The 21,352-nt window shown below is 43.2% G+C and overlaps 1 protein-coding gene across 3 annotated transcripts in view; it reads left to right on the forward strand.

Annotated features, from left to right (window-relative positions):
* LOC124777360 (fatty acyl-CoA reductase 1-like) overlaps positions 1–21,352 on the forward strand; it is a 246,019-nt gene that overhangs the window by 99,024 nt on the left and 125,643 nt on the right. For all 3 annotated transcript variants that reach the window (XM_047252737.1, XM_047252734.1, XM_047252736.1), the window contains 3 exons: positions 3,224–3,472; positions 5,939–6,084; positions 11,606–11,715. In XM_047252737.1, the coding sequence (XP_047108693.1) occupies positions 3,224–3,472; positions 5,939–6,084; positions 11,606–11,715 (505 nt within the window). The remainder of the gene's footprint in view (positions 1–3,223; positions 3,473–5,938; positions 6,085–11,605; positions 11,716–21,352) is intronic.

A 21,352-nucleotide genomic window follows, 5' to 3' on the forward strand; every position in this document is an offset into this window, starting at 1 on the left:
TTGTGGTTGCACCTACGGTATGGCTATCTGTATCGCTAAGACACGGAAGCCTCCTTACCAACGGCAAGGTGCATGGTTCAAAGGGGGGGGGGCGAATTTCATAGAGAAGGCCATAAAAAAAGAAAATATACTCAGTGATCAAAAAAGCCATAACAGAGGACTATTATTCAAACTACAGATATAAAATAAATAAACATAAAAAGAAAATAACGATAATAAGGGAATTTAAAAAATTACACACACACACACACACACACACACACACACACACACACACACACACACACAGTGCCCTATCACCTACACATACTCCATCCCTATCTCAAAACATCATTGCATTCTCCACTCCTACAGCTCCCATGAACCCTCAGTCAGTCATGAGTATGCAGTGCAAGCATGCACAGTATACTATAGTACAAGTTATGCAGAAGGTAATATTTAGTATGTGCATTTCGTGCATATAGAACAACAAATGGTTGCATGCTGCATGCACATGAAAAGTGAATATAAATAAAAAAGCACAACGGTATAATTATAGATAGAAGTAGCTAGACTCAAGCAAACTGCCAAGGAATCCCTGCAAAACTTGTATACATAATTTTGTATTTATTGTAGACCATTGGAGGTGCAAAATATGAATCGGAAAACATGAGTGGTATACAAGAAAAAATTTCAGTCACGTAAGATGTAAGTTTTCTTTTATTTATGATATAACATAATTTCTTAATCTCCTTCACATTTGCATCTGCCATCCAAGAGCAGGCAGCATTCTTTATCATTTTGCATTATTCTTCGAAGTCTGCGAGCAGGTCACTCGAGAACTACTACCCGACCACAATATTGTTGCACTTGGCGTCAATGAAACGCGTTGACGTTACATTGAACAAGTGCAGTGCTGGAAAGGCATTGCGGTGTGAATGAGTTCAAAACAGTTGTGCGTATACTACCAAGTGTTTCAGCGTGTCTTTGAGAAACACCGCGATAAAAACTCACGATAAGCTGACTGAAGCACCCTCACTCCGAGATCAATAATAATGTGGTCGACTAATACTGTCATAAGCGTTTGCTGGCGTAAACACCACAATGCAAACAGCTGTATTTTGAATTATGCATGGTCTGGGAGGTATGTTGGTCAGTGGCGTTGCATTGCGTTCAGTGATGAATCCAGGTTCTTCGCTGCGCATGGCGGCGGCATGGGAAGAAGTCCCTTCCTTCCGAAAGACAATGTGCGAGACGAAATCAAGTTGACTTCAGGTCACGTCTGGTGGTGACTGAGAAGTCTGATGTCAGAATGTTATGTCACAGACATCCTGTGTTCTCTTGTGCTACCTTCCCTGCGACGATACCTTGGTGCCATTTTTCAACAGAACAATGGTCGTCCACATACATGCCTCTATGAACAGTCTGAGTGGTTTCGAGGTACTCCCATGGCTAGTAATGCCCACATATTTGTTCCCAATGCAACACCTGTGGGGCCAGCTCTTATCTCAACTCAGTCCCTGTACCAGTAATCAGGAAATGAGGAGCCAGTTCCAACAGTTGTGGGTCAGCTCGCCTCAGGAGAGGATACAACGACTTTATGACACCCTTCCTAAATGAATCCAGGCCAGTGAAGTTTAATTTTGTTTCCTCTTCCCCTGGTTAGTTTTTCATTTTCTTTTGTCAGGCAGTGCATTATTTATATTTCCCCTTCTGTTGTGTACATACTTCCGCATAGTCAGCGTGTACACAACTTTCCCAATAGAGCGCGCCCCGCTAAGCACAACAGCGCAGGCGCAGCGCTCGTCCGTCTCCGCAGTACGAGATGGCACCGTCATAGAGACGGACCTAATTCTGCTTCCGCCAATCCGCGTATTAATATGTAACGCAGCCAATGTGATTGCTGCTAACATAGAACCTCTTCTCCTCGCAGATCACACTCGCGCAGTGAAACCTGAACGCTCGAGGTATTATAACGAGTGTACAGACCTCCAATTAGTCAGCCTGCATTAGTCTGTACAAGTCTGCATTTATCTGCACCTGTCTGTACCAGTCTGCATTAGTCTGTACCAGTCTACATTTGTCTGTACCAGTCTATAGTCAGGTTTCAGTCTGCAGCTAATAAGATTACCGTATTCCTGTACATAGCCATGACGGAAAATGAATAGACATCCAGAATCAAGTTAAGTAAGGGTTGTGATTGTTATTATTTAAATAAATGTGTGTGAAAATTAATCAAGTTCTGTTTAAAGTTGCTCACCGTCAATCTGCTACTCTAAGCGTGCAAGTGGCATTTCTATCGTCTGACCTAACGGCAGAAGATAAACACGCCACGATAAGACCACGAGACATATTGCAGACACTCGCCTACTTCGTTAGGGCGACAAGTCAAATAATCTGATGATGTGTGTACCGAAGGTCTTACAGTACGCACACCACACCTTCCTAAGCTTGTAATTTGGGCATGTACACAAGGCTATTGCAAGCTGACGTTCGTCCATGAGGATTCTCTGAATTGTAATTAAATCAGTCTGTTGTTAATAGTAACTCACACAGCTCATCAACTTCCTATTCCTTACAAACTCAACACATGTTACATCACTCGCTGCGACTAAAGTTAATGTAACTCTAAAAATTTGAACAGTTTCGTTCACGAAAATGGTGTACAGTTCCACAGAATATAGTTCCACATTCCGTTTTGTAAAACAATTGTTTTGGATGGAACATTATTTGTCCAGCACCTGAAAAAATTCGAGTAATTCCATTGTTACATCGTCCAGTAGTAGCTAAACAGCTCAAAAGACGATATACAGGGTGGTCAGAAAATGCGTGAAATGCTTGTAGGGATGTTACAGGGCAGGTTGTACTGAGATATAAATGTTAAGGAAGAAATTCGATATCTTGCGCCATTTCCGAGTTATTTAGCATTGAAGGCAGCAAATCTGATCGTCGCGCGCGTAAATACAAGTTTCAGCTAACGAGACAAAGCCCTTGGCAGGCTCCTGGAATGCAAGCACGCGACGCCCCGATTGGCTAAATTCTATGCTAAATAACTCGGAGCAACGTATCGAATTTCTTTCTTAACATCTATGTCTCAATACAACCTGCCCTGTAACATCCATACAAGAATTTCACACATTTTCTGACCGCCCTGTAGAGATCAATTAATAATACTTTTGTGTTACATCCTGCCCAGAGCAAACTGGCGCTCCAAAGCAAGGCGCTTTACTTGTCCTGTCCTCAGATCTTCAGCAGGGCTCGCCAGGAGTGTCCTGACTACCTACAGAAGGTTGTACCCATAGCGGGCGACTGCACTCAGCCAGGCCTGGGGATCAGCGCTGCAGACGCTGCTGAGCTAACCAGCAAGGTGTCTGTCATCTTACACCTAGCTGCCACTGTCAGGTTCGACGCAGACCTCCGGACCGCCACCGTCACCAATGTGGTCTCCACCCGCGAGATCATCGCACTCGCCAAGCGTATGCCCAACCTAAAGGTGAATTGTGGCTCAGATTAATCAGGTACATGCTGTCCTAGTTCCGGTTATCTTAATTCTAAGGTACAGTATGCCGAGACTTATTCAGAGTAAAGCATATTTATCCAGCTACTGAGGAGGAATGGAATGGTGAACCTTATAACTATTAAACTTTGTTTAGAACGATAAATCATTTAGTCAGTTTTAGAATTCATAATTGTACTATACAAATACACTCATGCACATAAATTATCGATAATGCTGATACATGGTGAAACAACGCTCTGGTGGGCGGTTTGCAGGTTTAAATCACCTCGGGATATGACCATGCTGTGTATTTGACCTGCGGTTGTCGCACGGTGGCGCTGGCAGCATGTCCGCATACGTAGAGGTGTGTTGGTGTATGTAAGAGTACGGTGCAGCGAGTAAGTGTGCAGACGTTTTTAGACGTGCTAATGGCGACTGTGTGTTCAAAATGGCTCAAAGAAGACATATTGATGACGTTATGAAGGGTAAAATACTAGGGCGACTGGAGGCTGGTCAAACACAGCAGGTCGTAGCACGGGCCCTCCGTGTGCCACAAAGTGTGATCTCAAGATTTTGGCAACGATTCCAGCAGACAGGAAACGTGTCGAGGTGCTACAGTACAGGACATCCACAGTGTACAACACCACAAGAAGACCGATACCTCAACATCAGTGCCCGCAGACGGCCACGAAGTATTGCAGGTAGCCTCGCTCGGGAGCTTACCGCAGCCACTGGAACAGTTGTCTCCACACACACAGTCTACAGACGACTGAACAGACAAGGTTTATTCGCCCGGAGACATACAAGGTGCATCCACTGACCCCTGGTCACAGGAGAGCCGGCAAAGCCTGGTGTCAAGTACATGGTCATTGCAACAGTGGTCACACATTGTGTTCACGGACGAGTCCAGGTATAGTCTGAACAGTGATTCTCGCCGGGTTTTCATTAGGCGTGAACAACGAACCAGATACCAACCCCTTAATGTCCTTGAAAGGGACGTGTATCGAGGTCGTGGTTTGATTGTGAGGGGTGTGATTATGATTGATGCACGTATACCCCTGCATGTCTTTGACAGGGGAAGTGTAACCGGTCAGGTGTATCGGGACGTCATTTTGCACCAGCATGTCTGTGTCTTTTCAGTGGTGCAGTGGGTACCACCTTCCCCCAGATGGATGATAATGCATGGCCCCACCGAGCTGCCATCGTGGAGGAGTACCTTGAACCAGAAGATATCAGGCGAATGGAGTGGCCTGCCTGTTCTGCAGGCCTAAACCACATCGAGCACGTCTGGGGTGCTCTCGGTCGACGTATCGCTGCACATCTTCAAACCCCTATGACATTTCAGGATCCCCGACAGGCACTGGTGCAAGAATGGGAGGCTAGACCCCAGCAGCTGCTCGACCACCTGATCCATAATATGCCAACCCGTTGTGCGGCCTGTGTGTGTGTGCATGGCGATCATATCCCATATTGATGTCGGAGTACATGCGCAGGAAACAGTGGCGTTTTGTAGTACATGCGTTTTGGGACAGTTTTCTCAACTTATCACCAATACTGCGGACTTACAGATCTGTGTCGTGTGGGTTCCCTATGCATCTATGCTATCAGCGCCAGTTTTGTGTAGTGCCACGTAGTGGGGCACCACATTCTGCAATTACCTTAATTTATGAGCATGAGTGTACATCACCCCGTTCATGCATTGCTCGTAAACTAGACTATGAAAAAAAGCCCTGGTTGATGAACTGCAGTGGAGGCACAAGACTTAATTACATTAATTATTTCTATGGAAGAGTTTAGCAAAGACGAAATGCAACTACTGTGCCTTGAAAAATAAATTAATTGATAAACCGAATGCCACAGTTAAGCCAGTCGTGAGTGATAATTGGCGCCCAAGGGAACAAAGTCAGTATACGGATTTAATAAAAAAATCTGCATAAGTAATGTATGTCAGCAGACCAAAATATTTGAAATACGTTCTTTTTAAATAACTTATAGTCAAAAGAACGTGATAAACAGTAATAGCTGGCCAACTCCACAGCTCATTCGGAACGGGAGACCGCCGTAACACTCCATCAGCAGTATGATTTGAAGGGGCCGTATGCTACTGGTTAAGTGTTGACAACGCCTCTGGCTGTTCGCGATCAGGTGCCAAACCATCACGGTATCGCGACGGTGTTAATCACTAGTCGTATCAACACATGAATGTAGCTTTTCCAAAGACAGCAGACAATTGCAGACCAAGATTAGTCAGAGTTTGCACAAAAATTAAACCAGGAGAAGTGCACAAACCTTAGCCTTTCGCCGCTGTACTTTGTGTTGAAATCATCTCCTATGATGATTATTAGGTGTGGGTACGAGTTTAGAAGGGCGCAGAAGAAATCTACTTTTTAGTTTCCAGGAAGTACTCCTATAACATTTACAAAGGCGACCAAGAAACTTAGCGTAATTTCTTGATTGCAGGCTTTCGTCTACATGTCGACGGCGTATTCGAATGCCCCCAGAGACGAAATCGACGAGAAGTTCTATCCTCCAGAACTGAGCGCTGAAGAGCTAATAAAACTGGTCAGCGTCATGGACGACGAACAACTGGCGCAGCTACTACCGTTGTGAGTGATTAAGTTTCGAAACTTTCTGCTGTAGAGGGGGTTATCAGTACTTTTTACCAGCCTACATGCAGCCCTAAACTATACTTTTTATACTTATAGAGAAAAGAGGCTCTAATTAACCCATTTTTTAAACACTTGCTGTACACATTTGCTGCCAGTTTTTATTATAGAGGTAGTGAAGGTAATAAAACCCTTCACTTGGGAGGTGGCATAGTTCATGTTAAATTTACCATTAATCTCATCTCTGTTACATCCCATTGTTTTTGTCCATCTTCAGTTTTACTTAAAGTATATATTCTCTACTGATTATACTGCTCATCCCAACCAACAAGTCCTGTAATTCTTCTCAATTTTACAACGTTTAGTCTTTCTGGACATCCACTTTGGCAGCCTACATTGTAGCACAGTTTGATCTTTCAGGTGAATACAGATGGAAATGTTATCGCTGGAGTGCGGATCACCGATCATTTCTCCACTGAGCGATATCAGCGAGCGCATTAAAGCATTTTTTTGGAAATTTTGGAAATGTTTGATACGCTCCTATGGGGACAAACTGCTGAGGTCATCGGTCCCTAGGCTTACACGCTACTTAATCTAACTTAAACTAACTTACGCTAAGGACAACACACACACCCATGCCGGAGGGAGGGCTCGGACATCCGACAGATGGAGCCGCGCTAACCGTGGCAAGGCCCCCGAGACCATGCGGCTAACCCGTGCGGCATAAGAGCATTTTGTGACGTCTGTGGCAGAGAATGCTTCAGAAGAGATGAGGTTCCCGAAATTCTCACAACATATTACGTGTATTAAAATCTCCTCAAAGAGTGAACTGTTGGGGTAACTGCAGAAGAAGATCACTGAAATCCTAAGGAACTGTGTAGTCATTACTTGGGGGGACGGGGGATCTAACGCGCCTAGTGCCGTCCTATAAGGCGCAGGGACTGTTGTAGCAACTGCCTGCAATTTACTGTTGAGTAAAAGAAGCAAGGAACTGTATTCGTAATTGACGACTAGGTCGTGTGAATACTCATACGTTGACTCGACAATATCGTTTGATGGTCTGATGGGTTTGTACATACCCCTGTATGGTTTTTGTTTGTTCATGTACCTTTTCTCTTTCAGTGCCAATTATAGTCGAGATATACATTTCGGAAAACTGCTGGCTATATTTTGTTGCAGCCTTGCTTGAGGCCTGGCTGCTTATTGGTGCTCTCAGAACTTTCAAAGATTGGTCTTCTTGTTAGTGCTATGGAAACAGTAGTTGCTTAGCTACTACTCTTGCAGGAGCATGTATTAGTGCTAACGTCGTTCGTGTGAGTTTGTGTGGACATGTCTACCTTTCTTAACCAATGAGACAATTGATGTCATGAACGTGGCTGGTTACATGGACTTGTATTACTTTTGTACCCCAGCAAAGGATAAACGCTTGGTTATTTTAACCTCTTCATTCTTCTTTTCCTTCTGGTTTAGCGTCGACATTTAAAACAGCGCAGTGCGTTTGGGACCCCGGGCCGTACATTCAGTCGGAGGGATGTGTCCAGCATTGGAGAATCAAAGATCATAATAAATGAGTCAGACTTTGAAACTCGCCACCGATGCAAATCAGTTACTCCATCAAATAATTCGATGAGTGTCTCTGGAGTATCTGTAATCATAACATCACGGCATGAGACAATACTTCTGAATTAAGGCATGGGTGGGCAACTGTACGAATATATTCTGGCCCACGGAAGAAATTCGTCGAGAGATAGCGAAGTGCTCACATTTTCATAAATTTCCGTCGACACTCGGCTCGCCTCGATCTTGTAGCAAATGATGCTTACTCTGTGCATACACAATGCAATTAGGCGGCCGCTGGATTTGAACCACAAAGAGAAACACTTTTTAGTCTGAATGCAAAGTTACTGCCCATTGCTGATGCGCATGCGGAGAATGTGGCAAGCAGCTCAGCACTTTGAATCGGTACTGGGAGAAGTATTTTCGCCTCTGGATCAGCGCTGACAACACATACGTTGCTTAATACGTACCGCCTGAGTCTGTGATACATTGATAAATCGCAAACGTTGTTATTAGGTGAGAATGGCACGAAAATTACTCACTACATGCGAAACGTGACATTCTAAACAACATCAGCAGAGGCCATAACTTGGTGAATAAAACAGTTATCAGTCAACGGTTCATGCATAACGTTTAGTTAATATCGTGTGCCTACACAGAGTTCGTTCGCAAAATGTCCAGCAGTCAGAAGAGAAAAGTAGATGCTGAATATCGACAATTCCAGGCAAAACGGACTGACAAGGCCAAATTCACTACTGTCATTAAACGATATTGGTGAAAAAGCAAAACAATGGAAAACATATATCTGTCTGTTTTTACCCAATTCGCTTTTAAGTGGTAAAACACACCCCATAAGTTAATTTGGCATGATAGGTTTGGAGAGAATATCTTCGAAACGATGATATGTAGAAAAATGTTCCTGATATGAAAGTTGATATGTATTTAACATTCTAAAAAACTGTATAATTGAATATTGTAATAATATGAAATTTTGTAATAATATGAAATTTTGCAAAATATTCCACCAGAATTAATTCTGAAAAGTGAAAACTTTTGTTACAATAGAAATTAAAGTAGCTATTGAGCTACATATCTCAATATATAAAAAAGCTGGTTTCTGAAACACCGTATTTGGAAAATATGCTGTATACAATCTGCTGTCAGAGTATTTTCAACAAGCCTAGTTGAAATATCTAAACCGTCATTATTGGTCTAGCTATTAATTTTACTTAATTTGTTTTGTGTCTGAAATATTTTGTTTTGCACTTTACATCTATATTTTTGTTTATTAGTTTACCATTCACATACATGTATTTTGTTAATTGAAAATAATAAGTAAATTATTGTTATGATGGAAGGCCATTCGCAATAATGATAATCTGTAAATAGATCTCAAAACATAAATTTTTTTTTTACACTATACACATAAAATCAATGAAATTTCTTCACATCATATACACAACAGAGAATACAAAAGGAAACAAAATGAAGCAGCATTTCAAATTGTCAAGAATGATCTTCTAAATACTCTGATTTGTGTCAGGCATATTACATGTACACTGGTAAGAGATGGCCAGACAGAACTGATTATATTCTAGTGACTGCAGCATATTTGTATTATTCCTCAAGTGGAGATTGACATCAAAATCATTCAATGCAAATAGATTTGCTAACTTCTCACAGAGTTCTTCCAACACTGAAGGCCATGTCAGTTCCTGTGCCATCGAGTCCTTCGGGATGATCACATGGCCAAGTTTTGTCCTCAGGTATGATGGTCAAAATTATTTTTTCACATTGACCTCCCACCTTGCAATAGTTTTAATAGAAACTAATGGTGAGTTTCGACTGAGAATTCGACGATCTCTTTTTGAAGCCCAAAATGTCGTTGTGAGAGCATCAATCTTGGTAAACAAACGTCTCATCGGGTCAAAGGATGTTTGAAACATGTTTTGTTATCCATTGAGTGAGAGGAATCTGTATTATTGTTAAATTCTTAGAGCTGTGAATGTGGAAGAACCATATAGGGCATTGTACCTGAGCTCAATAAAATTGATCTAATGATCGCAAGGGGCTCAGTGGCACAGGTACAGTCATGAGATGTGTACAGCTTTCAATGTTGGATGAAGTTTGTGAAAAAATTTTCAAATCTAGATTTTTTGAATGATTTTGATATCAGTCTTTACTTGAGAAACAGTATAATCAGGCTGCAATCATTAGTACATAATCAATTCTCTTCGCCAAGCCTTACCAGTGTTCTGAAATATGCCTAATACAAATCAGGATATTTTGAAGATCATTAGCAACAATTTGAAATCCTGCTGAATTTAGTTTTTTTTGTTTTGTCTGTCATGTATCTTATGCTTAGAAATTTCATTATCTTTTTGTGTATGATTTAAGTAAACGTAATTTTTAATCATTTATTTACAGGTTATTATTACTGTAATGATTTTGCATCATGATAATGAGATATTTACAATTTTTAATTAAAACAGTATGCAAATGCAAAACGGTAAATCAATAAACAAAAAATGCGTGTCAAACGTAAAAAAAAAAAATCAAAACACAAAGTAAATTAAGTAAATTACATAACATCATCGTTCCCCTACGCTCTGTCAAGCAGCATGAACTTCGTTTCCAATTCCCAAATAACTAGATAAATAATGAATGTTTAGATATTTTAAACAGATATGTTGAAAATACTCTGACAGCACGTTGTGTACAGTTTATTTTGCAAAAATGGTGTTTCAGCTTTATTACACATGGATGAAAGTAGCTCGCAACCTTCTTTAATTTGTATTGTAACAAAAGTTTTTATTTTTGAGAATTAATTAAAGCTGGTGTGATATTTCGCAAAAATACAAGTTAATAAAGATTCGGTTATACAGTTTTCAAGAACGTTAACTTTAATATGACAAACTTCTTTTATATATTGTCATGTCCTCCAAACCTAATATGCCGAATGAGCTCTTGGGGTGTGTTTTACTCCTCAAAAGTAAAATTGTGCACAATCAAAAAATATGTATTGCATTTTATTGCTTTCTCTACACACCTGCTGAGTTTAATGAAGATCTCGTTTATTGACGCTTGGGGATATTCTCTTACGAGGATTACTTCTTCATCATGAACAAAAGTAAACCTGTTTACTTCTTGTGTAGTGAAGCACAATCTGCTGTGAAGAAATATAACAGGAGAAGGCATTTTTGTACGATACACATTGCTCAACAGCAGCTTACAGGCAATAACAAAAATACAAATTAAAGTACTCTTCTTCTTTCTTCGCCCTTGTCCCGCGTCAACACGAGGCTGGCATTGTTATGAACTAATGTGGCGTCGTTAATTAAAATCCCCGAAGTGGCGCACTTATTCATACGGCTATCCAGGTGTGTATAAAACTAAAATATTTGTTGCCAATTTGGAAACTCAAGTCGGTGGAGTTTGTTCTGATGGAACACCTTTGATGGTCGGCGCCATTCGTTTTGGTGCGTTACCCTGTAAGCATCAACGTCACGTGCACTACAGTTCTGACTTTAGGCGCTAGATGCGCTGCTGTCGCATCACATAACGAGGCGACCCACGAACTTAAGTAAGTATGTGAATCACGCACGTGGGTCGTCGGAGGGTGCGTCACGCGACTTTTGTCACTTCAGTGTATTCTGTAACAGTTCTTTCTACGTATGTTCCAAGTTTTGTCGAGCAATGTTAGTTGACATCGTCCTTAAGTTTTGCACACCAGTTTAGCACGGTGGTTACAGAGTCCACATGTGTGCAGGACTAATTACAATGGTCTAATTGCCAGCTGTTCAGCTTCATATAAGAGTGAGATATATAGGTAATCATTTAGTATGCACTAGTTTTCCAATGTGACTCCCTTTGTTCAAATCGTGCTAAAATTTCTCACTCGGGAGATTTATGTTAATTCAGGTGCAGATTCAGTAGGATTTTTCGGAATGCAAATATGTTCCAGGATGCTGGGTGATTGGCCAAACACTTACACCTTCACCAAAGCAGTCGCCGAGGATCTAATACGCACACATGCTGCTGGACTACCTGCCTCAGTCATCAGGCCTTCCATTGGTATGTTCAATATATATTTGTTCTCGAAGTATAGGATTACCTTAATGCCTAAGCAGACAAATTTCGTCGCTTTAGAAACGGTTCAGAAGTATTCCTCAGCATACATGTAGAGCAATCAAACTCTTTCTAATGCAGCAGGAGATACAAATGTTAATGTTATGTACTGCAAATGAAATACCTGAACCAGCGGGTTCATTGCTGTGAGTAAGTATTTTCTTCTAACACGTTGAGGTGTAGCTTTTTGGTGTCTTGTGCAAAATTTCTAAATTATCCTGCATATGGCCTGATTCATGGTTATCGGTGTTGAGACTACTACTGAGGGCAATGTTGTTCTGATCATATGTTTGCCCTCTAAATCGAACTGCAAGGTTCCGGCCACTTAGCCTTGGCAGTTTATTTTATGATCATTCACATTAGAAGGAAACGAAATCTTCGTTAACTGTAAAAGTTAACGACAGCTCCCGCTTAATGAAGAAAATTATTTTAGACTGAACTGGTTACTTTGAAATTGTCCAAGACTTGATAGCGCAGCAGCAGGGCGAGTGGGGCGGGCTGACAACAGGACGTTGCCCGCCTGCTCCACCGTGTGTTTGCAGCGTCCAACTCCACAACTAAACACGAGAGCCGAGACACGTCGATGAGACCGTAGCCCGAAGCCGACAAATCTTTCTTTGTGAATGAGTTAATGTCCTTACTGTTTATTTTAATGACAAGGTCATTAATTATATACTCAACTCACGAAATGAAAAAGAAATTGTAATATAGTTACATTAACAACAAATGCTGAAGGGGAGGGAGGAGGGGGAAGTTACGTTGATACTAAACCACCATAAGGTTTACTGCTCCACATTTGATTTAAGTAATAATAATAATAATAAACACTCCGTCTTCAGAACACGAGTGGGCTACCGGGACCATCCGACCGCCGTGTCATCCTCAGGGGAGGATGCGGGTAGGAGGGGCGTGGAGTCAGCACACCGCTCTCCCGGTCGGTATGATGGTATTCTTGACCGAAGCCGCTACTATTCGGTCGAGTAGCTCCTCAGCTGGCTGAGTGCACCCCGAAAAATGGCAACAGCGCATGACGGTGGGATGGTCACCCATCACAGTGACGGACACGTTCAACAGCGCTTAACTTCGGTGGTCTCACGGGGACCGGTGTATTCACTGTGGCAAGGCCTTTGCCACATTTGGTTTAAGGGAAGACATAATTAGTACATAATGCAATTTTCATTACGATTGTTGGATCTCCAATGGTATTGAAAAAGTACACGAAGGTGACAAAAGTCATGGGATACCTCTCAATATCGTGCCAGACCTCCTTTTGCCCGGTCTAGTACAACAACTCGACGTGGTAAGGACTCAACAAGTCGTTGGAAGTCCCCTGCAGGAATACTAAGCCAAGATGCTTTTACGGCCGTCTATATTTGCGAAAGTGTGGTCGGTGCAGGATTTCGTGCACGAACTGACCTATCGATTATATACCATAAATGTTCGATGGTATTTTAGTCGTGCGATCTGGGTGCCCAAACAATTCGCTCGAACCGCCCAGACTGTTCTTTAAATCAACTGGGAATAACTGGGACCCAATGACATGGCGCACCGTTGTTTGGGTACATGTAGTTGGAAATGGGAAATTTGTGGCAAGGTCTTATGGAACCAAACTGCTGATGTCATCGGCCCCTAAGCTTACACTCTACTTAACCTAACTTAAAATAACTTACGCTAAGGACGACACACACAACTATGCCCGAGGGATAGCCGCGCTGACCGTGGTAGGGCGTCCCCTTAGACCGCGCGGATACCCCGCGCGGCGAACATGCAGTCCATGATTGACCAAAAATATCAATATCCAGTCAACGATCAATTCAATGAGACGAGAGAACCCGGTCTTTTCCCTGCATGCACAGCCTGCACCATTACGGAGCCACCACCAGCTTGCATAGTGCTGTGTTGACAACTTCGATCCGTGGCTCTGTTGGGTCTGCGCCATATTCAAACCCTACTATGAGCTCTTACCTGCCGAAATTGGGACTCATCTGACGAGACCACGGTTTCTCACTCGTCTAGGGCCCAACCGAAAGGTCATGGACCCTGCTCGGTGGCTCATTAACACTAAATTTCGCTGTACTGTGCTAATGGGAAACTTCGTAGTACGTCCCACATTGATCTCCGCGGTTATTTCAAGCACTGTTGCTTGTCTGTTAGCGCCAACAAGTCTACGCAAAGGCCGCTGCCCTCGGTCATTAAGTGAAGGCCGTCGGCCACTTCGTTGTCCGTGGCTAGGAGGGGGGGGGGGGGGAGGGTAGTGGTAATGCCTGAAATTTGGAGATCTCGCTATGCTCTGTTAATTCCCATCATGCGGTCATAATAACGTTGGAAAGCTTTTCACGTGATTCACCTAAGTAAGAGGTACGCCAGTCCACTGCTTTTCCTACCTTGTGTACGCGATATTAGCACCATATGTATATGGACATATCGCAGTATCATGACTTTCATCACCTCAGTCTATATGTTTGTGTCTACAGTCGCAGTTTATTTACTTTGACCTTGACACACCTAATTGAAAAGCAAGTGTGATGACCGAGAGGTAGGGGATGGGATGGTACAAGGATGCTAATTGTGTTCAAATGTTCAAATGTGTGTGAAATGTTATGGGACTTAACAGCTAAGGTCACAAGTCCCTAGGCTTACACACTACTTAACCTTAATCATCCTAAGCACAAACACACACACCCATGCCCGAGGGAGGACTCGAACCTCCGCTGGGACCAGCCGCACAGTCTTTGACTGCAGAGCCCTAGACCGCTCGGCTAATCCCGCGTGACGCTAATTGTGTATAAAAACCGGTAGCCAGTAGACAAAATAAATAAACTGTAACTGCAGACATAAATATACACTTTATTTCGGTGTTGTATTGCTTGCTGTTTCATTGACAATATGTTGGGAATATCTAATGGTATGTTACATACTTTAGTTTAGCTCGTTCGGATCTGGATTGGGACAACACAGTGAATTATAGTAGCGAATATTAAATAGAGGTCAGTTAGGTTTACGGATTGGTAAAATATGTTTCATACAGACTCTCGGCGTTTGAGCATGGTTTTTTTCTGTCAAAGGTCCGTTCACGTATATTTAGCCGTGTTTCCTCTCTCTGTGTTTTCACTAAAATTGGACTCAGTAATAAGACAGCACCTGAAGACGACGGTGGATCGAGCTTCTTGCTTAGAAGTACAGAATTTTTTGGCATGCCAAGTCACCCAACAATCTTACAATGATTAAAGATACAAAATAAAACATCCATAGCTTAGTAATAACATTATATTCTGAAATAAAATAGAATTAAATTAGGACACTTACATTGAGGCTTGCATTATGGAGTTACGAGTGCCGACTGGTTGCGACTCGTAAATGTATTACTAAAATAATGTAGTATTAATGGCGGTGTGCTAAAATACGTCCGATGTGGACAAGACCTAGAAAACAGGAGATGCCTCTTATTCCGCCAATGATCTGACGATCAAAAATTTTCAAATGTTTCCAGCGGCTGCATACAATATTTATACAGCCGTGGACTATATCTATGGCTCAAACTATTGTTTTACTTCATTAATTATAATTACATTTTCTGTTAATGAAAAAAGTTCAGCCGGTAAATGTGCGTTTAAAATACCATATTAAGTACAAAACATCCTGTTTTATACCCTACTGGAATCGTAAATTTTACGAGAGCTTCGTAATATAAGGTTAAGCTTTGCCTCCTACAATTTTAGTCATACGTTGAACTGTTTTCAATAACACAATTGTTCATTTGGTTTTTGTAGAATACTTTTAACGAAATGATCGTAAGTGGTATTTAGAAATGATTGTAGACGTTACGTTCAATTTCAGTGTGACAGCTCCAGTACATGATTTTTATGCAAAACGCTATGAAATGCTGTATCTTGATGTGTAGACGTTAATTTGATTTTCAGTTCAAAAGTCCGATTGTATTAGACGCCACCTAACGACCACTGTCTGTTATTTCAAGTAGGTTGCCACAGTTTATGGCACCAGTCTGTGGTACAAGTGTGCATGTAAAACTGACGTGAGACTGTGTATCAGAGATTTTAATTGTGGAATGTCTCCATTTCGTTTCCGTTAAAGAATGTTACTTCTTTTTTCTTCCGTTTATCTGACAGATTCTGATAATGGCTGTGCCCGAACAGCGTTCATGCGCATATTTTCAAAAAGAAATAAAGTATTAAGAGCGATAAAGACAGGGAACTACACTGACGAGCCAAAGAAACTGGTACACATGCCTAATATCGTGTAGGGCCCCAGCGACTAATGTCTGAAGTAGTGCTGGAAGGAACTGACGCAATGAATCCTGCAAGGATGTCCATAAATTCAGAAGAGTACGAGGGGCGGAGATCTCTTCTGAACAGCACGTTGGAAGGCATTACGTATATGCTCAGTAATGTTCATGTCTGGGAAGTTTGGTGGCCAGCGGAAGTGTTTAAATTCAGAAGAATGTTCCTGGAGCCACTCTACAGCAATTCTCAAGTGTGGGGTGTCTCATTGTACTGCTGGAATTGCCCAAGTCCGTCGGAATGCCCAATGGACATGAATTGATGCTTAAGTACGTGTCACCTGGCAGAGTCACATCTAGACGTATCAGGTATCCCATATCATTGCAACTGTACACTCCCCACGGCATTACAGAGCCTCCACCAACGTGAACAGTCCCCTGCTGACATGCAGAGTCCATTGATTCATGAGGTTGTCTCCATATCCGTATAGTTCATCAGCTCGATACAATTTGAAACGAGACTCGTCCGACCAGGCAACATGTTTTTAGTCATCAACAGTCCAATGTCGCTGTTGACGGGCCCAGGCGAGGCGTAAAGCTTTTTGTCGTGCAGTTATCAAGAGTACAGGAGTGGGCCTTCGACTTCGAAAGTCCAATCGATGATGTTTCATTGAATGGCCCGCAAGCTGACGTTTGTTGATGGCCCAGCGTTGAAACCTGCATAAATTTGCGGTAGGTTTGCATATCTGTCTCTTTGAATGATTCTCATCATTCATCGCTGGTGCCATTCTTGCAGCGAAGTCGGAGATTTGATGTTTTGCCGGGTTCCCGATATGCACGTTACACTCGTGAAATGGTCGTACGGGAAAATCTCCACTACATCGCTATCTCGGAGATGCTGTGTCCCATCGCTCGTCCTCACCGGTCGGTGTGGCCGTGCGGTTCTAGGCGCTACAGTCTGGAACCGAGCGACCGCTACGGTCGCAGGTTTGAATCCTGCCTCGGGCATGGATGTGTGTGATGTCCTTAGGTTAGTTAGTTTTAATTAGTTCTAAGTTCTAGGCGACTGATGACCTCAGAAGTTAAGTCGCATAGTGCTCAGAGCCATTTGAACCCATCGCTCGCGCGGCGACTGAAACGCCACGTTCGAACACAAATCTTGATAACCTGGCACTGTAGCAGCAGTAACCGATATAACAACTGCGCAAGACACTCGTCTTTTATATGCGTTGCTGACCGCAGCGTCGTAATCTGCCTGTTTACGTTTCTCCGTATTTCAATACGCATGCTTAAACCAGTTTCTTTGGCACTTCAATGTGTGTTAACACTTAGTTTTCGTCACATCCAGCGTCAACGACCGCCCATCACGATCACTCATCACGCACTTAAGTCCCAGTTGTGACTGGGGATGGTATTTTCCGCCTTCCCTTTGTGCGTTATAAATCTTCGATAGGGTGTCTCTTCAAACACCAGGCAGTTCGGCTACCCTGGTTCGAAGCACCCACCATAGAAGCACAAACAATGTGCCCAAGTTCGAATTCACTTGGCTCTGACATAATGTACTCATAACCACTCGGAATAATATTCTAGCCACGACTGACACTTGCAAACATTGAGGACACTGCACAGGTGCCGTTCGTAGGCAAATACAGCAGCGCAACTTGTAGGCTTGGGTGGAATCTGCATTTACAGTATGTTCAAGCGTGTATTTCTCGTATTGTTTCCATATTTCAGTCCAACCCGTCTTTTCATGGGTACATAGACTATCGTCAAGACGTTCGCAGAATAAGTACACTGATGTGACGAAAGTGGTGGGGCAGCGGTATGCACATATACAGGTGGCGGTAGCGTTGCGCGCACAACGTATAAAAGGGCGGTGTGTTGGCGGAGCTGCCACTTGTGCTCAGGTGGCTCATGTGAAAAGGTTTACAACGTGAATGGGGCCGCACGACGGGGATTAACAGGCCTCGACCGCGGAATGGTTGCTTGAGGTAGAGCCACGGGCCATTTCATTTCGTAAATTTAATATCCGCGATCAACAGTGTCAAGATGGTGCCGAGAATACCAAATTTGAGGCATTACACCTCACCGCATGGACAAAACATTGGCCGACGGCCTTGACATAAGAGCAGAGAGCGGTGGCGTTTGCGTAGAGTTGTCAGTGCTAACAGACAAGTGACACTGCGTGAAATAACCGCAGAGATGAATGTGGGATTACGGCGAATATACTAATTAGGAAAGTGCGGCGAAATTTGGCGTTAATGGGCTATGGCAGCAGGCGACTGACGTGCTCGTGTCCATATCGGTTGCACCACAGACGACTGAAAAATCGTGACCTCATCAGAAGAGTACGATTTCAATTGGTAAGAGGTTACGGTAGGGTGCGAGTGTGATGCAGACCCCACGAAGCCATGGTCTCAGGTTGTCAACAAGAAGCTGGCGGTGACTCCATATTGGTGTGGGCTGCGTTTACACGGAATGGACTGGGTCCTGTAGTCCAACTAAACTGATCATTGAGTGGAAATGGTTGCGTTCGGCTACTTGGAGACAATATGCAGCCAAACAACGATGAACGTTCTGCACAGTTCGAGTGAGTCGTCTGACCATCCACATTGCCCGACATGAATCCCAACGAGCGTTTATGATACATAACCGAGAGGTTAGTTCGTGCACAAAATCCGGCACCGGAAACATTTTCGCAATTAAGGACGGCTATAGAGGCAGTGTGGCTCACTATTTCTGAAGGGGCTTCCAATGACCTGTTAAGTCCATGTCAGGTTGCTACAATACGCTGGGGAAAAGGAGATCCGACACGTTCTTAAGTTGTATTCCATGACTTTTATCACCTCAGTGTAGGATCACAATCTAACCAAAGGTTTAGTGGCTTTCACCAAAAGTCGGAAACATCATAAAGAACATGAATTTCACTCGCTGCAATCGCCAGGACGACGAGCACTCAGACACACCCGTCCATTTCCGTGTCCGACACACGACTCGTATCACACAGCCCCACATAACACAGCAAGTATGATACGAAGAGCGCCAGAGTCGATGGAACGCTGGCACCAGTGGCGCCAGTACGATCACGCACGCACCCCCATGCAAAACCCTAAGCCGGTGAAATCTACAAAATAGTATTATTGTACGACAAATCAGAAAGAAAAAACTAGATCTTCCGCCCATCATGACCGTCGCTTTTCCTGAAGCCAATGACTGTCGTAACTGCTGTCAGGAAGGCCTCCCAGTGTTTGTTTTAAAGGATTGCCTCGTATTCTTACACGAGATGCTGTACTTCAAAGCCATAAAATTGAGCACTAGGAATAGACGTCCACAAGTATGGACCGTTTTACTTTTGTCGATGATCAAAAGTGGTGTACGTTGTCTTGTCCACTGACGTCCAATTCTCAGACACAGAACATATAATATTCAACAACATTTCACAGAATATCGTCTTGAGGTTCTGCTGCCATCCGAAAAAAAAATAATGATTACACTAAGGTGACAAAAGTCGTGGGTACCTACTAATATCGTGTAGGATCCCATTTGCCCGGCACGATGCAGAAACTACATGTGACATCGACTTAAGAAATCGTTGGAAGTCCCATGCAGAAGTAATGAACCATGTTGCCTCTATGGCGGTTTATAATTCATTTTCCGGTGCTGGATTTTGTACCCGAACTGACCTCTCGATTGTGTCCCATAAATGTCCGATTGGATTCTTGTCAGGCGAACTGGGTGGCCATATCATCGCTGACATGGTACATTGTCATCCATAAAAATTCCATCGTTGTTTGGGAACATAAAATCCATGACAGTAGGTGGGCAAGGCAGGTGCCACCCTAAAGTACCGTTATCCAAGATGGCGGTCGTGACGTCAGTTAATGATGCAAGTGCGTGACGTCACGTGATGTCATCTTATGACGCGATTTACGTCATTCAATATGGCTATCGTGACGTCAGCTGATGACGCGAGAACCGTTACCCAAGACGGCGGGAAACCGCCACGCCCCCCTGGCAGGAAGTTTCAATTTTGGAGCGAAGATAGGTCAATTGGGCTACCTTTACTAGCTTAAGAAAATAGCGGGAAAGAAAGGGGCTATCTCAGCTAACCTAAGACAACGGCGGGAAAGTAAGGGGAGTTGGGCTACCTCCAGTAGCCTAAGTCACATCAACACAAGCTCTTCCTTGGAACTGGTGGGAACAGGACTCAGCTTGTGCTGGGCATTTTATTTAAACAATTAGAAGCAGTAACGCTATCAAATGTGTTCGTCATGGGCTAGTGTTATCCTCTTGGAAAATTGGCGGGAATTTCGAATTTTGCTCTAAGAGCTTACTCGTGGAGCTGAGGGAAAGAGTATGGTGCTGCCCATACTAGAGGCTACTCATAATGCCATTCAGTTCGAATATAAGTTGTTTAAATTTGTATACATTTGTTTAAATTTACTATCTACCTACAGCATTATCTCGGTGTTACTAAGGCTAAGTTATCAGTTCTTGTTGAGCTGTCAGTGTTCAGTTAGCGAGATGTTGGTGCCAGATTGGTGGGGGGGGTTAATAGCTGTGTTACATGCACTCAATCAGCCAAGGAGTGCATCCACAGCTCACTGCATGAAGAATCGAAGCGAGCATTAACGATTGAACATATCAAGTTGAAGAATACGGTTCCACAAATAAATGCTTTGCATTAAAGATGCATTACACAATGCATGGAAACATCTACTCTGCTGGAATTGTCTGTCATTTCTAGAACCTACGTATTAGCTTCCATCACACAAGAGACAGCTACCTCCAGTCTACCAGACCAAAGAACTGACCTAGTTCACGAGTTCACCGCTACAGGGCGCCTCGATAGGTCACATTATAGTGCAGTTCAGTCCATAGGAGCATGATTGCGTCATGTGTTTTTCTCAGCTGCAAGTCTCCCCCCCAGCCTCCCTGGAGGGGAAAACTGCCACGAAATGGAGTCAGCCTGTTCTGGGCTGCTGGAGAGAGAAACGAATGTACTCTATTTATTTCTTTAACAATTTATTTAGAGACGGATGCCACCTGGTTTATTTACTACGCTGACAGAAAACACTCACAAAAATTGTTCAAATGGCTCTGAGCACTATGGGACTTAACTTCTGAGGTCATCAGTCCCCTAGAACTTAGAACTACTTAAACCTAACTAACCTAAGGACATCACACACATCCATGCACGAGGCAGGATTCGAACCTGCGACCGTAGCAGCAGCGCGGTTCCGGACTACAGCGCCTAGAACCGCTTGGCCACCGCGGCCGGCACACTCACACTGCCGGCGGTCAGGAGGGGGGAAACTGATGTGAAAAAGAAATCAGCCTGTTCTG

Source organism: Schistocerca piceifrons, chromosome 2 (assembly GCF_021461385.2).
Source record: "Schistocerca piceifrons isolate TAMUIC-IGC-003096 chromosome 2, iqSchPice1.1, whole genome shotgun sequence".
Classification (NCBI taxonomy): Eukaryota; Metazoa; Arthropoda; class Insecta; order Orthoptera; family Acrididae; genus Schistocerca; species Schistocerca piceifrons.